At 43.7% G+C, this 17,535-nt stretch overlaps 2 protein-coding genes across 3 annotated transcripts; both read left to right on the top strand.

The window, feature by feature from the left end:
* The first annotated feature begins 3,697 nt into the window (after nucleotides 1–3,697).
* Nucleotides 3,698–9,862, top strand: si:dkey-76k16.5 (uncharacterized protein LOC566887 homolog). Its single transcript, XM_061039422.1, has 5 exons — nucleotides 3,698–3,847; nucleotides 6,971–7,078; nucleotides 7,348–7,468; nucleotides 8,913–9,045; nucleotides 9,288–9,862. Exons 1-5 carry the CDS (start codon nucleotides 3,773–3,775, stop codon nucleotides 9,685–9,687), a joined length of 837 nt encoding a protein of 278 aa, XP_060895405.1. The 5' UTR covers nucleotides 3,698–3,772; the 3' UTR covers nucleotides 9,688–9,862.
* Nucleotides 9,863–10,014: 152 nt separating this feature from the next.
* LOC132975112 (glycine N-acyltransferase-like) lies at nucleotides 10,015–16,596 on the top strand. 2 transcript variants are annotated; one of them, XM_061039421.1, is made up of 7 exons: nucleotides 10,015–11,238; nucleotides 11,301–11,669; nucleotides 12,363–12,473; nucleotides 12,551–12,659; nucleotides 14,285–14,411; nucleotides 14,844–14,973; nucleotides 15,058–16,596. In XM_061039421.1, the coding sequence occupies exons 2-7, from the start codon at nucleotides 11,370–11,372 to the stop codon at nucleotides 15,241–15,243; spliced, it is 963 nt and encodes a 320-aa protein (XP_060895404.1). In that variant the 5' UTR covers nucleotides 10,015–11,238; nucleotides 11,301–11,369; the 3' UTR covers nucleotides 15,244–16,596. The 2 variants fall into 2 exon arrangements, with proteins under 2 accessions (XP_060895404.1, XP_060895402.1); XM_061039419.1 differs by having other exon boundaries at nucleotides 14,844–16,596.
* Nucleotides 16,597–17,535: the final 939 nt, after the last annotated feature.

Below are 17,535 nucleotides of genomic sequence, written 5' to 3'. Positions count from 1 at the left end.
CCTGTTCACAGTTCTCGTCCTTTCTCGAGCCGGTTGCTCCCAGTGGCCTTTGGAATTTTGTTTTGTTGAGGAAGCCAGGTGAGACAACACCTGTAAACTACAGGCACCTTTTTAAAGAGGCGTGCCCAAAGGTGGACACTAGAAATATAATTGCCCCCCCAGCAATGCAAAACTAACTATTCTGGCTGTGGTGCAACAGGTTGCTTGCTATTGCTATTTGAAAACTTCCACGTCTGATTCACCAAGCTGACGTGCGACTCGTCCAGAGAGCTGAGTGACATCCCCGAGCTGAAGAAGAAGAACAGAGCAGATTAAAGCTGAGCTCAGGCTACAACTGGAAACTTTAAAAAATGTTGTTCCTTCATGCAAATGAGAAGAAACTCTACAAATAAAGTCTGTATTCATTTTCATTTTGTTAATCATGTGCTATTTCCACCTGGGAGCCAAGCTTACAGGTGCAGCTCATCAGACTGATGTCAGTGAGCTACACTCAAACTTACTCAACTTCCACCCAAAGTTTACTGAGCTATGGGTTATTTTAGTCTGTGCTGCACATTCTGTTCATGCACTCCTGTTTCTTCATGTGAAACAGTGTAACACATGTGGTGGCCTGTCCAGAGAATCTGTCCTCTGACTGGATTTTCAGGTTTTGGTTGCCTCAAGACATTTCATGAATGCACCTACAAAGTAAAAAAAATCCTCCAGATAATCTGGCAATACCTGTCTATATCAGGGAGCTTGGAAACGTCCTCCAGTATCTTCACTTGACATACGGCCAGCTCTCGTCCGGGCGCTTCTTTTTCTGATGCCACTGCTTTGAATAACCCGATGTGGCGATGATCGAATCCTTGGACAGAATCATGCAGATAATAATTAAATTTACAGAAAAGAGCATTTTTAAAAAGTGTGTCAACCCTGCTTTGTTTTTGTCTTTCTTTAAGTCTCCTACAAGTCATTTATCAGACACTTATATCTAAAGCAACGTACATCAGAGAGTACGAAACAAAACAGCAAACAGCTTTAAGTCTAATCGAACAAACAGGTGCTGACAGGAAGTGACCACAGGTGCTGACAGGAAGTGACCAGAGGCAGAGAAACAACATCGACAGCTGTTCTTGAGAGCTCTAATCAGCATCAAAATCATCCTAAAAATCATCATCATCATTAAGTTAGTAGGTATTCATAAAGAGCTGGGTCTTTAGATTTTTCTTAAAGGTGCAGAGGGACTCTGCAGATTAAACATTAAACATAAATGTTAAAGTTCCATATTCTCTTCAGCCAGTTTCAATAAGTGTCAGAGCTCCTCAAAACATGTGTGTGAAGTTTCTTGTTCTAAATCCACTCTGATCCTGTATTTGATCATGTCTATAAACCCCTCTATTTCAGCCCTGCTCAGAACAGGCTGTTTCTGTGTCTGTAGCTTTAAATATGTAAATGAGTTGTGTCTGACCACGCCCCCTGTCTGGAAGGTGCTTGGGTGTACTCGGTGCTTTCTCGCTCCATGTCCTATTGTTTACGGTGAGAAGGCAGACTCAGAGGGCAGAACAAACACCTAGCTGTGGGAGTGTCACCCACCTGGGGGAGGGGCTACTGCCCTTTGTGATGTCATGAAGGGAACATCTCCAAACAGCCTGTTCTGAGCAGGGCTGAAATAGAGGGGTTTATAGACATGATCAAATACAGGATCAGAGTGGATTTAGGACAAGAAACTTCACACACATGTTTTGAGGAGCTCTGACACTTATTTACAATGAAGAAGAAGAAGAGGAGGATATGTGACTTTTACATTTATGTTTAAAATGTCACTCCTCTGTTCATCTCCCTCCACTATGCGCTGCCTTCTTCCAGATTTAGAATTCCTTTAGATAAAGCACAAGAGCTGTTTCATTTCAAATGGCTTCTTATCTTTGTAAACTGTTTACGACTGTAAATGTGATCATCTTTTAAAAGTCTGTGTTTCAGATTTCACTTTTAGTGAAACAACTTTGTAATGCATTATCATCAAAATTACCTCATGAAACACACAATGTTTAAAAATTAAACACATTTTAACAGCATGTGATTGTGTCGATGTGTCTGGGTATTAAAGGTCACATATATACGTAAATCTCATGTAAACGTTAGTGAACATGTTGCACACTGATGTAAAATGCAGGAGAGTGTCACATTACAAATATTTCCTCATCTATACATAAACAGAGTTCCTGAAAATCTTCACCCTGGAAGGAGTTTTCCAAATGTACATTTTCAGCGACCTAAAATGCATTTTGCATACCAAAGGACAAAACACAGAGAGAAAGCTACGTTAAAAGAACGCCTACGTGTGGACTATAGTCCTTCAACCCAGAAATTTATGTTTGTCCTCTGTGTGGGACATGAATCTCCAAAGGATATTTCTAAAACCTGTTGGGCCCTGTAGAGGACAATCTGGTCTTTGTAATGAGCGGCGCCATCTCGACTAACACATTTTATGGTGGCAAGAGAGGTAAGGCGTTGGTATTAAACTAAAACTACTACTACCACTACCCACATGACCTGCTTCATTATTATCATTACTAACATTGTATTATTATTATTATTATTATTATTTAGCATCAATATATATATATACTGTACATTCTATATATTTTTATTATATTAGTCTATATTATATAACATTTCATTATATTACACTATATTGTTTATATTATATTATACTACATTATATTATATAACTGCACTCTGCATTACTGTGGTACAACACTGCCTCTCTTCTCTGCTGTTTACATTACTTGCTGCTATTTATCATACCAAGTCACTTTAATCATCACACACCCTGCATAGTTAACTTCATCATTCATTTTGTACTTGTATATACCCCCTATTTTTATTTATCTTCTCTAATCTATTTTGTTTAATGTGTATTTTGTATTTTGAGCTTACTTGTCTGTGCTGCTGTAACGCCCGAATTTCCCCTCTGGGAATCAATAAAGTATTATCCTATCCTATCCTAAAAACCCACATTTCTGCTTTTTCTTAAAGTAAATAGTCGACATGTTTCAGATAGGTAAGTTTATTCGTAAGGTGCATTATAGCAACAAGGCAATTCAAAGTGCTGCTCACAAGACATTGAATGCATCATGACAGAGAGAAAAAGAATAAAATAGAACATTTTAAAATCATGAAGAGAAGCAGTTTTTAAAGCTCTGCACGAAATTTGAACTTTGATGCTTAATCTGCTTTTTTATGAACATTTTGGTGTCACAGGTGAGACAGAACATTTTGCACAACCCTGCGTTCACGTGCTGGTGGAATAATTGGACAAAAGAGTTTCTGTCAGGGAAAAGTTTCGTCTAAGCTCCCTCAAGTTTAAAGGACATTTAGAGAATGTTATTGTAGCCTATTAGCAGACTTGACAGAGTCTAGTCTAACAACTGTTTAAACTTGCGCGTTGCCTTTCAGGTTAAGGCGAATTTGTCATTTAGCTTTATTCTGTGATGTTGTAAAAATGGTTGCTTTTAGTTTAGGGTTTCCCAGATTAAACCTGCACTTTAGAAAACAACATATTCAATTTATAATGTACATGTTGTTTTAATTTTTACGATTTTGAACAGAGCAATCTCAAGAAAAGAGAAGGTCTGAAGAGCAAGTGAACGCAGCACACGTGACCATGTGACGTCAACGTAATGTTGACTGCTGTCAATGTTTAGCGAAAGCGGAATTTTCGCAACACTAATCAGAGGCCAGTAGCAGACAGACTGCAGACAAACAAAGACATCAACATTACGATAACATGAAGGTGTTGAACAAAGACGAACTGAAGGTCGCTGAAGCAGTTCTTCTGAATCACTTTCCCAGGAGTATAAAGGTAACAGCTGAAGGCTCCTTTTTTTTTCTATTTTATTTAACCAGGCAAGAATTGCTTGAGATCAAATCACCTCTTTTTCGAGCAAAGCCTGGCCAAAATGGCAGCAGTAAAAAAGAAATATAAGACAAACCTAAAAAGAAAGCACAGACATGAGAAAAAGAAACAAATACAGTCCAGACGGAGGAGCAGGAGGGGGAGGAGCAGGAGGACGAGGAGGGGGAGGAGGAGGAGGAGGAGGAGCAGGACGAGGAGGGGGAGGAGCAGGAGGAGGAGGGGGAGGAGGAGGGGGAGGAGGAGGAGGAGGAGGAGCAGGACGAGGAGGGGGAGGAGGAGGAGGAGGAGGAGCAGGAGGAGGAGCAGGACGAGGAGGGGGAGGAGGAGGAGGAGGAGGGGGAGGAGGAGGAGGAGGAGGAGGAGCAGGAGGAGCAGGACGAGGAGGAGGAGCAGGACGAGGAGGAGGAGCAGGACAAGGAGGGGGAGGAGGAGGAGGGGGAGGAGCAGGAGGAGGAGGAGGAGCAGGACGAGGAGGAGGAGCAGGACGAGGAGGGGGAGGAGGAGGAGGAGGAGGAGCAGGACGAGGAGGGGGAGGAGGAGGAGGAGGAGCAGGACGAGGAGGGGGAGGAGCAGGACGAGGAGGAGGAGCAGGACGAGGAGGGGGAGGAGGAGGAGGGGGAGGAGGACGAGGAGGGGGAGGAGGAGGAGGAGGAGGAGGAGCAGGACGAGGAGGGGGAGGAGGAGGAGGAGGAGGAGCAGGAGGAGCAGGACGAGGAGGAGGAGCAGGACGAGGAGGGGGAGGAGGAGGAGGAGGAGCAGGACGAGGAGGAGGAGGAGGAGGAGCAGGACGAGGAGGGGGAGGAGCAGGACGAGGAGGAGGAGCAGGACGAGGAGGGGGAGGAGGAGGGGGAGGAGGAGGAGGAGCAGGACAAGGAGGGGGAGGAGGAGGAGGAGGAGGAGCAGGACGAGGAGGAGGAGCAGGACGAGAAGGGGGAGGAGGAGGAGCAGGACGAGGAGGGGGAGGAGGAGGAGGAGCAGGACGAGGAGGGGGAGGAGCAGGACGAGGAGGGGGAGGAGGAGGAGGAGGAGCAGGAGGAGCAGGACGAGGAGGAGGAGGAGCAGGACGAGGAGGGGGAGGAGGAGGAGGAGCAGGAGGAGGAGGAGGAGGAGCAGGACGAGGAGGGGGAGGAGCAGGACGAGGAGGAGGAGCAGGACGAGGAGGGGGAGGAGGAGGAGGAGGAGGGGGAGGAGGAGGAGGAGGAGCAGGACGAGGAGGGGGAGGAGGAGGAGGAGCAGGACGAGGAGGGGGAGGAGCAGGACGAGGAGGAGGAGCAGGACGAGGAGGGGGAGGAGGACGAGGGGGAGGAGGAGGAGGAGGACGAGGAGGAGGAGCAGGACGAGGACGAGGAGGAGGAGGAGGGGGAGGAGGAGGAGGAGGACGAGGAGGAGGAGCAGGACGAGGACGAGGAGGAGGACGAGGGGGAGGAGGAGGACGAGGAGGAGGAGCAGGACGAGGAGGGGGAGGACGAGATCATGTTAAACAAAAACAAACACAACACACTAAAAGAACAATTCTGTGATGATGATAAAATACTATGCAGTGAAACATTTACACACTCCAAAATTAGCCATTAAAAAACTTGTGAGCCGAGTTTTAAAATCATTAATAGTGACGAGTTCCTGCAATTTGAGTGTTTTTTGAAGACTGTTCCATGCAGAGGGAGCAGAGTACATGAAGGCCCTCTTCCCAAACTCAGTACGAGTTCTGGGGACTGACGTAGATAGAAAGTCCAGAGAGCACAAACTGTATGATGGATTTGATTTAAAAGTGAGGTAGGTGCAGAGGTATGAAGGGAGTAGTCATTGCTTTATAAATGAAGGTGTACCAGTGAAGAAGCCTACGAGCTGACAGGGACAGCCAGCCTACTTTAGAGTACAGGGTGCAATGATGGGTGAGTGATTTACAGCCCGTAATGAATCTTAACACACAATGATAAGTAGCATCCAGCATGTGCAGTGAGGTAGAGCAGGCAGTCATGTACAGTACATCACTATAATCTAATAATGGAATAAAAGTAGCAGCAATAAGCCTCCTTTTAGAAACAAAAGAAAAACAAGATTTATGTCTGAAATAAAAGCCCAATCTCACCTTTAGTTTCTTTGCCAGGTTCTCGATATGGGGTTTAAAAGACAAATGATGATACCAAGGTATTTAAAAGTGGAAACAGTCTCAATAAGAGTACCTTGAAATGTAAATAGAGTGGGCCGACAGTTAGTTTTGTCCCTGGATTTAGTGAAGATCATCATTTTAGTTTTATCTGCATTAAGTACCAGTCTTAAAGACAGGAGTTGGGCTTCTATTTCTTTAAAAGCAGCTTGTAAGCGATCAACAGCCTTTAACACAGTCTCTCCAAAACAATAAATAATAGTATCGTCAGCATAAAAATGGGCATTTGCATTTTGGACATATTTCCCCAAATCATTAATATAAATAGTAAACAACAAGGGACCTAATATAGAGCCTTGTGGCACCCCCTTGTGGACAGCCAAAGTATCAACTGAAACACATTGAGTCCTGTCTGAAAGACAGTTAGAAAACCAACCAACAGCAGAATTAGACAATCCTATATTAGCCAGTCTATGCAATAATACATCATGGTCCACTGTATCGATGGTCCACTGACAGCTCCTTCATGCTGTCACTAGTGTTACGGTTTATCCAGTGACCGTGTTAAGAAAAGACTTCCAGCCGAATGCGAGTGTGGTTGTCATAGTTACAACAGACGTATTCGACTGAAAGTCACCAGTTAACACAGTCTCTCGTTACACCGTTACACCTGTGTATAAATAAATGAACGTTTTCTTCTTTCAACGTATAAGGTTGCGTATGTGCTATAACGAAAGTGTACTTCAAGCTTCTGTAAAGTGTTGTACCCATTGTTTAATTATTAGAAGTTAAAAAACATGATTGTCCTAAACAAAGACGAAATAGGCTACACGTGGGTCATGAACTGTTCAAACACCTGCCCAGGTGATCAATGGTAACGTAAAATAGTTTGTCAGCATGATTTGTGTCCATAAAATAAAATATGTATTTCCATCTTAGCTGTGAAGTGTTCCTGTTTGCAGGTTTACGGTTTCCTTCACGGTATCAACAGAAACAAACCGAGCATCCTGGAGGTGCTCGTTGATACCTGGCCGGATTTCAAGGTCATCATTTGCAGACCTGACCCCAAAGTGAGTTCACATGCAGGCCACTGGAGATTTTTTTTGTAAAGCCACATTTTTATTTTAGTTTCAGTAAGTAGGATTTTGAGATACTGGGGACTCGAAGTGTTGCTGGAGCCTGAGACCTGAAGCCTTTCTCTCTTCATGCATCCTGCTAGTTGGTGAAGTTGTGACAGATAAACCTTCTCTGCTTCATTTACGGCTGCAGCCCTGAGAAAACGACCTGCGACCCCATTATCAAACAATGGATGTCATTAAACGTTGTGTTTTCTTCTCAGAACCGGCGAGCCCTGCAGTTCATGAAGAAGGTGACGTACTACAGCATGGACGAACAGATTCTGAGGAAAATGCTGACGGAAGAGAACGCAGTAGACTGGAGCACTTACTTCCTTATTGGAGGCGAGTTAAGACAAGTATTCCTCAAACCTTTGTTTTTCTAACGAACTTTAAGAGAAAGAAAGATCTAAAGAGGTGAAATATATCGCTGAGTTGCTTCCTGCAGAAAATGCAGAAAACTGTTTAGCAGGAGGAGTAAATCCAATCTTAAAGACAGTAAGGTTATTTTTTAGACTCTGAGTGATACAACCAGTTCTGTCTTTTCCGATCCTGCAGTTTTCCTGCCTTGTGCTTCCCCACCCTGATTGTGCCCACCTGTGTGTTGTTATCCCTCCCTCTGGGCGTCCCTCCCTCTGGGCGTCCCTCCCTCTGGGCGTTCCTCTGGGCGTCCCTCTCTCTGGGCGTCCCTCCCTCTGGGCGTCCCTCTCTCTGGGCGTCCCTCTCTCTGGGTGTCCCTCCCTCTGGGCGTTCCTCTGGGCGTCCCTCTCTCTGGGCGTCCCTCTCTCTGGGCGTCCCTCTCTCTGGGTGTCCCTCCCTCTGGGCGTCCCTCCCTCTGGGCGTTCCTCTCTCTGGGCGTCCCTCCCTCTGGGCGTCCCTCCCTCTGGGCGTTCCTCTGGGCGTCCCTCTCTCTGGGCGTCCCTCCCTCTGGGCGTTCCTCTGGGCGTCCCTCTCTCTGGGCGTCCCTCCCTCTGGGCGTCCCTCTCTCTGGGCATCCCTCTCTCTGGGTGTCCCTCCCTCTGGGCGTCCCTCTCTCTGGGCGTCCCTCCCTCTGGGCGTCCCTCCCTCTGGGCGTCCCTCTCTCTGGGCGTCCCTCTCTCTGGGCGTCCCTCCCTCTGGGCGTCCCTCCCTCTGGGCGTTCCTCCCTCTGGGCGTCCCTCCCTCTGGGCGTTCCTCTGGGCGTCCCTCTCTCTGGGCGTCCCTCCCTCTGGGCGTCCCTCTCTCTGGGTGTCCCTCCCTCTGGGCGTCCCTCTCTCTGGGCGTCCCTCCCTCTGGGCGTCCCTCCCTCTGGGCGTCCCTCTCTCTGGGCGTCCCTCTCTCTGGGCGTCCCTCCCTCTGGGCGTCCCTCCCTCTGGGCGTTCCTCTCTCTGGGCATCCCTCTCTCTGGGCGTTCCTCTGGGCGTCCCTCTAGATTGTTTTTACTTTGCCTGTCTTCTCGTTTTTGCCTTGAGACATTTTACCTGTCTGGTTCTGTTTCTGTGTTTGCATCATTTTCACCTTTTTCTTCTCCCCTTTCCTCTTGTTTGGCGTTTCATATCATTTAAAAGTTAGCAGCTTAAAATGCACTAACCAGACAACCGTTTGAAGTCAGAAGTCACAAACAAACATAAACGTACCCATTGCAGCTCTCTAAAGTACCACCAGGTGGGTCTCCAAAACACCTTCAGAGAGTATCCTTTTATTTCAGCACCTGGGTGAATACTTCTTCCACTTCTGGTAGATACTAGAAGAGAAGAGGTAGAAAAAAACAAAGATTAATTTAACTCTTGCTTTTTTTTTTTTCCTCCAGGATTTGACTTTTCCCACGCCCCCATGCTCAAAGAAGTGGCTGCAGAGAGAGAAGTCAACCACAAGTTCTACACTTTGGTGCATCTGATGTATTTACCGGACATCGGCAGTCTGCTCGCACCTGAAGTCGACAGGTACAGTCGGATAAGTGAGGGACTTTAAATGAGGCGCCCGGGGGGGCACACGTGTTCTTCACTGCACTCGTGCTTTGTGAAGAAATTTAACTGAAGTAATAATTTAACTGGGATCGATTCAACCAGACCAGTGCATGGTATAGGATATATGTACCGTTGCTACCTAAATCTACAACAGAAAAAAAAAGTAATTATTTTTCTTCTAATTGGATGAAATAGTATTTTTGTCCGTGTCTCCACAGGGAGCTTGAAGCGAGGGTTTCCCCCCTCGCCCCCTCTCATGCTGAGCTGGTGAATCAGAACTGGAAGTTTGGAGGGAGCGAGCAGGGCTTCAGGAACATTCAAAACCTCATCAGCTCCTTCCCTTCATGCTGCATCACAGACGGCCAGGGTCAGCCCGTGTCCTGGATCCTGATGTATGATTACTGTGCCATGGGCATTCTGTACACGCTGCCGGGGCACAGAGGGAAAGGTTATGCCAAAGTCCTGATCTGCAGCATGGCGAGGAGGCTCCACGCTGAGGGGTACCCGGTGTACTGCTTCATCGAGGAGGAGAACACGCTCTCCCACAGGCTATTTACAAAGCTGGGCTTCACTGAGGCGCCCTCATACAGGGCTGCATGGTTTGAGTTCAACTTTTGATGATGTTATTGTTAAGATCTGTGAGGGAATTTTGACAAAACAAAACAAAAGCCTTTTTCACATCTGCACTTCACATCTGTGTATTAAAGTTCAGTATGAGCCTGACTGTCAGAAGAGAACTACTGTAATGTCGTCTTTCCATGCTGCATGTAGTAAAAAGGTTTTTGACTCATAACTCCAAGTTTGTATGTCTTCAGAGAACGAGCATTTCTTATATTTTTTGGAAGAAATTTCTCTCTCAGATAATTGACGGTTAGTTAAGACAGAGGACAAGTCTTTGGGCACACTCTGAGATCTATTCCACCATCTGACTCCAACTCAGATTGAACTTTGTTTACCGACTTTGCACCGCGACAAAGCTCACCGCCGATAGTTCTGCTGTGGTCGGATTTTTCTGCCGGGAGCATCGCTCGGAAACGACTGCTGTTGTAGACTTCTGATTCAACACAATGTTGAAAAACATGCAGGCTGGACTGTGGATGGGAAGCAAGGAGGAGGAGGAGGAGAAGCGGCTTGACCTGGTAACGAGGAGGCAGGACTGGAGAGTGATGAGCCACGCCCGCCTCACAGACAGACACAAGAGGGACGGGGGGGGGGGGGGGGGGGGGGAAACACCGGGAACGCTGAGGCTGCGGTCAAGACCGGAACAACATCGTCTCACAACAACAGAGTGACAAAGATTCAGAAAAATACAGACTTTTCTGCTTCTTGCTGTACTCCCTTTTCAAAGACAGGTTGTTTTATTTCACAAAGCAGCTATATCCAAAATATATAATCATTAGTGTAGTTTATTCTCAGGTTCAAGTGTAGAACTTTTTATTGTCTGCTGATGGAATTCAGTTAATAAAAGGTAACTGTAGTGTTACTACAAATCCAGAGGTAGGCGGTAATGCAACTCTTTGGAAGCCAACAGCCTTTAAAAACAAACGAAGAAGAAGAAGCTCCAATTTTAATCATTGATTAGGAAGTCTGTCAGTTATGCTGGAAACTCGAGAGATGCAGTCAAAGTAACTGGACTGAGGCTGGGTCACTGTGGGTTAAACCAATGTTTACACACTGTAGGAAAACATCCCAGTGGACTGTGTGAATGTGGAAGTCCTGAAACAGTTATACACAGAATATAAAAAAATGACACCTTACAAAGAAAGGCATTATTCAAAAGATTGTCTGACGTGGGGATAACTTTGTTTTTCAGTTAAAACATTGCTTGGTCAATATGAGAACCACCACTTGATTACAAAAGCAGTTATTCATTTTCTACAGATAATAATAATATAATAATAATAAAGTTTATTTATAAAGCACTTATCAAAACCAACGTCACAAAGTGCTTTACAGAAAAAAGAAAAAATCCCAACAGTCAAATACACAAAAATAAAATCCTATTAAAAGCATGAAAAATAAAACAACAGTGCAGCAATCATCCAATGAACAGAGAAAAGAGAAACAACCGAGACAGAGATTGGTTAAAGTTAACAGTAAAACAAATAAAACATCCTGGATGAAACGAGGATTATAAGAAGGCCTTACGATAAAAATGTGTTTTTAAAAGTGATTTAAAAGAAGATACTGATGTAGTCTGAGATCCTACATGCTACAAAATTGTTTTCAAGAATCTGAAGTTATGCTTTTGTAGAATGACTTAGTTCCCGTCAACCTGTGGAGGGCAGTGATACGCCTAGATGTGTCTGACTGCCGGAAAATTTACAAGAAGAAGAAGAAGTTCCTCCATGCACTTGAGACTTCACCCCACGGAGGGTGCTTCACCCCTTCATTCAGCTGTGGGCGTGACGTCACCTCACTCGTGCAGGAGAGTGAGAGTGGAGGGAGCAGCTCGAGGAACAGGAATAACTACTTTTGGGTTTTTCTTTTTATTCCAAACGGGATTCAAACTTTTCTGTCCAGTGACGATGGAGCTGAGCGAGGAGCAGCTGAAAGTGTCAGAGACTGAGCTGAGGAGATATTTACCTCGCTCACTGCCGGTGTGTGTCTGATTAAATATAATCTTATTTAGTTTATATAACTCATATCCAACGATGTGTTCAAGTACAACATTTAAACATGAATCAGAAGAGGTATGTGTTCCTGTTTATGGTGGTTACATGTGATTCTCTCGGCTGCAGATACATTAAATAATCTGAAAATATAAAGTGCAATTGTCCCAGAATATTTTATTTATTTGGTAGATGTTTTAAACTCAGAAATAGGCACAAGTAACCAAAAAGAGTAACTCACTAAACCGTTAATTCGCCAACAAAGACGTTAAAATGATCTGCACATTGCACTTTGACACCCTGGACACTTTACACACTGACACTTTACACTGTTTACATTATTCTATATTTTATATTTTGTATATTCAAATAATTCTTTTTTTAAATTTTACAGTATATTCTATTTTACTGTATATATGTGTATTAGTAATTTGAGTGTTTATTGCATGCCCTTGCGGAACAGTCTTTACATTTCACTAAACATCTGTATGAGCATGACAGATAAAAATCTTGAATCTTGAATCTTATCATCGATGGGACTCCAGCGCCCCCTGCAGGAACAGAGGGGTGACGTCACTCAGACTTCAAACATTCATATTTACAGTCTGTGGTTTGACTTTCTTCATATCTGATCAAACTATTTATTGGATGTAAGAGTAACTTGTTGTTTCTATGTTGCAGGTTTACGGTTTTTTGATGCACAGGAACCGAGTCCGTTCAGATCCTTTGGCGGTGTTTGTGGACAGATGGCCTGACTTTAACGTCCTTATCTGCAGACCAACATGTAGAGAGGTAATCACAGAAGCTGCCTGAATATGTTTGTTAAATATAAGATCACACAGCATGCATGAATATCATGTTTCTTACAGAAGGGCGACCTCTTCAAAGACATTCATATTTTTGCAAATGATAAAACCAGTCTTGAAGAAACCATCAGGAAGTCGTCCGTCATCGATTGGACCAGGTTCCTCTGTCTTGGTGAGAGCATTTTATTCTTTGAATTGTCTCAATTATCTGACATCAGTTCACTTACTTTTTAATCTCTCCTACTCCAACCACATTTCTTTTATGAAGATGTTATTAATGTACTGAAGCCCTAAACTCTTAAAGGTCACATATTCAAAATCCTCTTCCCCATGTTCCTCTAACTCTAACATGTGTCTCTAGTCTGTCTACAAACCCCCCAATGATGAGAAAAGTTCATCCTCTCCGTCTTCTGCCTGCTCCACTTTTCAGAAAATGTGTGCTCAAACAGGCTGTTTGGAGATTTTCCCTTCATGACATCACAAAGGGCAGTAGCCCCTCCCCCAGGTGGGTGACACTCCCACAGCTAGGTGTTTGTTCTGCCCTCTCAGTCTGCCTTCTCACCGTAAACAATAGGACATGGAGCGAGGAAGCACCGAGTACACCCAAGCACCTTCCAGAGAGGGGGCGTGGTCAGACACAGCTCATTTACATATTTAAAGCTACAGACACAGAAACAGCCTGTTCTGAGCAGGGCTGAAATAGAGGGGTTTATAGACATGATCAAATACAGGATCAGAGTGGATTTAGAACAAGAAACTTCACACACATGTTTTGAGGAGCTCTGAGACTTATTGAAACTGGCTGAAGAGAATATGGAACTTTTACATTTATGTTTGAAAATAAGAATAATTCCTGCATAAGTCAATGATAGAAAATAACTGAGAATAAACCCAGAAATCTGATTGTCTGTGTGACGATTTATCTTCTTCACCGCCCTGAAGGTGTAAATTCGTTTTTAAAGTTCTGCACTTTATTGTGTTCAAAGTCCTTCTATTGTTTGGAGATATCATGAAGTGATCTGAGAAAGGCCTGGCACGATCTCACTTCATCTTTCTGCACCACAAAGAGTCAAAGTGCAGAGATAAGTAACCTGCTGTCATCGTAGTATGTGACTGATTAAAGGGCCGTCATGTGAAAACGAAGTCACTCTGCTGTTCATCTCCCTCCACTGGCTCCCAGTTACTGCTCCCATCAAATTTAAAACTCTGCTGCTCGCTTACAAAACAGCGACAAAAACATCTCCTCCTTACTTTAACTCTCTTATCCAGGTCTACACTCCCTCCCGCCCACTACACTCTGCCAATGAAAGGCGTCTGATCCAACCTTCACAACAGGGTCCTAAGTCTCTGACTAGACTCTTCTCCTCTGTCGCCCCCCGGTGGTGGAATGAACTTCCAAACTCCATGTGATCTGCAGAGTCCCTCTGCACCTTTAAGAAAAAGCTAAAGACCCAGCTCTTTATGAATACCTACTAACTTAATGATGATGATGATTTTTAGGATGATTTTGATGCTGATTATAACTCTCAAGAACAGCTGTCCATGTCGTGCTCTGCCTCTGGTCACTTCCTGTCAGCACCTGTGGTCACTTCCTGTCAGCACCTGTTTGTTCGATTAGACTTAAAGCTGTTTGCTGTTTTGTTTCGTACTCTCTGATGTACGTCGCTTTAGATATAAGTGTCTGATAAATGACTTGTAGGAGACTTAAAGAAAGACAAAAACAAAGCAGGGTTGACACACTTTTTAAAAATGCTCTTTTCTGTAAATTTAATTATTATCTGCATGATTCTGTCCAAGGATTCGATCATCGCCACATCGGGTTATTCAAAGCAGTGGCATCAGAAAAAGAAGCGCCCGGACGAGAGCTGGCCGTATGTCAAGTGAAGATACTGGAGGACGTTTCCAAGCTCCCTGATATAGACAGGTATTGCCAGATTATCTGGAGGATTTTTTTTACTTTGTAGGTGCATTCATGAAATGTCTTGAGGCAACCAAAACTTGAAAATCCAGTTAGAGGACAGGTTCTCTGGACAGGCCACCACATGTGTTACACTGTTTCACATGAAGAAACAGGAGTGCATGAACAGAATGTGCAGCACAGACTAAAATAACCCATAGCTCAGTAAACATTGGGTGGAAGTTGAGTAAGTTTGAGTGTAGCTCACTGACATCAGTCTGATGAGCTGCACCTGTAAGCTTGGCTCGCAGGTGGAAATAGCACATGATTAACAAAATGAAAATGAATACAGACTTTATTTGTAGAGTTTCTTCTCATTTGCATGAAGGAACAACATTTTTTAAAGTTTCCAGTTGTAGCCTGAGCTCAGCTTTAATCTGCTCTGTTCTTCTTCTTCAGCTCGGGGATGTCACTCAGCTCTCTGGACGAGTCGCACGTCAGCTTGGTGAATCAGACGTGGAAGTTTTCAAATAGCGACGAGGCTCTCGTTATGATTCGGAACATTATAACAAACTTCCCCTCCTGCTGCGTGCTGGATGACGAAGGTCAGCCCGTGTCCTGGATCCTGGTGTATGATTACTGTGCCATGGGCATGCTGTACACGCTGCCAGAGCACAGAGGGAAAGGTTATGCCAAAGTCCTGATCTGCAGCATGGCGAGGAGGCTCCACGCTGAGGGGTACCCGGTGTACACCTTCATCGAGGAGGAGAACACGCTCTCCCACAGGCTCTTTACAAAGCTGGGCTTCACTGAGGCGCCCTCATTCAAGACTGCATGGATGGGGTTCAATGAGCTTTGAATAACTGGTTATTAGCTGTTTTCACACATGCTCTATTTCAGATAGAATGCCCCTGAAATGTTCCTGAGGTGCTTGTTCACACATGTCTGTCAGAGCAGGATGTTTTTTTTTTATGGTGGAGGTCTCATCAGGTAATAAATAACATAAAAAAAGACACTGCTGCAATCAAAGACGATTCTAAGACGACACTGTTTTGCCTTGAACGTATTCACAATAATAACTAGACAATTTGCATTTACCTGCGGAAAATGTGTGGGAATGCCGACCGCTGAAATGTTTTGCAAAACACTGCTGAATGAAGCAGAATCAGCAGAAACAGCTGAAGGGTTAGTGGAAGATGAAGAAGAAGAGGAAATAGTAGAAGAAGAGTAGTAGTAGAAGAATAAAAAGTAGTAAAAGCAGAAGAACAAGAAGTAGAAGAAGTAAAAGGATTAGTAGAAGATGAAGAAACAGTAGTAGAAGTGGTAGAACAAGTAGAAGATACTGCATAAAGACTGCTTAAATGCAGTCAGACAATAAGAAAAAGGGGACAATGTCTCCCTATTGGGTGCTCATTTCAAGGGCTTAAATTAAGAGTTGGTGGCTAAATGATGATTTTGTGAGCAAGAGGACAAATGGCCCAACGCGTTGATGTGATTTTCATGGATCCAAGAAATGTGGGAAGTGGTTAGAATTAGTTTTGGTATTTAGTTTACTAATATTTGGGTGTTGTTGTTTATTTAATTATTCTACATGTTTTCTTTATTTAGAATAGATCGTTGGGTAATATTTTCTTTTGCTAGTTGTTCGTTTAGTAAATTTAGTTTTGCATTAGTATTTTTGTTAGGTGTTTGGGTAACACTGTGGGCACCAGAGGTTATTTAAGTAAGAGGCAGGTAGAGGACCAGCATGCACCTGGGTGGGCAGCAGGAGCCACGACTTTCTTTGTTCTTTTGTTTGCTTTCTTTAAATAAACCACCAAACAACAGCAGATCTCTTGCATGGACATTGGATTTCTTTTGCCTGCGTACATCACATCCCCCATGGTGCATCAGTGGTCATTTGATTATTTTTGATATTAGTTTATTTAGATTTTTGTTTTTGGACAAATAGCCACTACACTCGCCAAAAGTAGACAAGCTGAAGTAAAAATAAATCTACAGATCTTAAAGTAATATTTGTATCCAACGACTGCTGCAAGTGGAAGAGAGAGAACAGTGGTGGTTTCTGTTTATCGAGCACTTTTGAAATCTCAAAAAGATGCAAAAGTTATGTTTATATCTCTCACAGCCAGGAGTACATTTTGGTAATTGATGCCCAGGCTGATAAAACTGTTCTATAATTACATGTGTGTCACATGTGTCTCGTAGAACGTGTAGCCGTTATCAGCAGTCACGTTTACAGCCTCTCTTCCTGCAGGACTCAGGACTGTGGATTAACATTACTTTTACCAAGGAACAAAGGAACTGATCAATGATTTAAGTCTCCCTCTCAGACAGGATGTTATGAACTTTTACAACACCTGGAATAAACAATCGAGCGGAAACAGAACACTCTGCTATCTACGAATTGACCCCAAAGACATGAACTGTGACCGAAACCAGTCTCTGCAAAGTCGTAAAATTGACCATCTGTTGAAGGACTGCTGAAGAACTGAATTAAAACACAGCGTTCAATTCTGCATCAAATGAACATTTATGTCTTTCTTCATCTAGATATTTGTAATTGTCACATTGAATGTATTATAATCATCTTTTTAAACTCAATCTGATCTTCAGAACAGGAATAAGAGTTATATTATGTTTAATAGGAATTTGATGTGGAGCGCTATTGCCATCTAGTGTTAGAATATCCATGAATACGTAACCTTCATAATTATACATTTAGACGTGTTATAAAGCATACTCTTTGATATTAGCTATAGAAGGTGTTATTTAAAGACACCAACTTATTTTCCTACTTTATTAATATGTCTTATTAAGAATGTTGACTGTATAACATGTTTTTGTTCACCTACAGGATGGGATTAACTGAGGATGTTCCCAGATGGTGTGATTTTCATCTCAACATGAATCTGATAGAAATGTTTGTCTAAATATATGACGTGAACCTACAGCAACGTGGATCTGATAGAAATAATATCAAAATGAATGTATGGTGACGTATATATGTTTAGATTCTTATTCTTAATCTTATCGAGTAAACTCGGTTTAGTTTAAACGATTGTCCTCCAGTCAGAATGGGAGTCACCCGTGGGCGGCACCCCTCTTCTCCTGCAGACCCCCCTCCTCCCATCCAGCTGATAAGAGTTCA

This window comes from Labrus mixtus, chromosome 6 (genome assembly GCF_963584025.1).
Source record: "Labrus mixtus chromosome 6, fLabMix1.1, whole genome shotgun sequence".
Taxonomy (NCBI): Eukaryota; Metazoa; Chordata; class Actinopteri; order Labriformes; family Labridae; genus Labrus; species Labrus mixtus.
The sequence above is the reverse complement of the archived record's forward strand: the minus strand, read 5'-3'. Positions and strand labels throughout refer to the sequence as shown.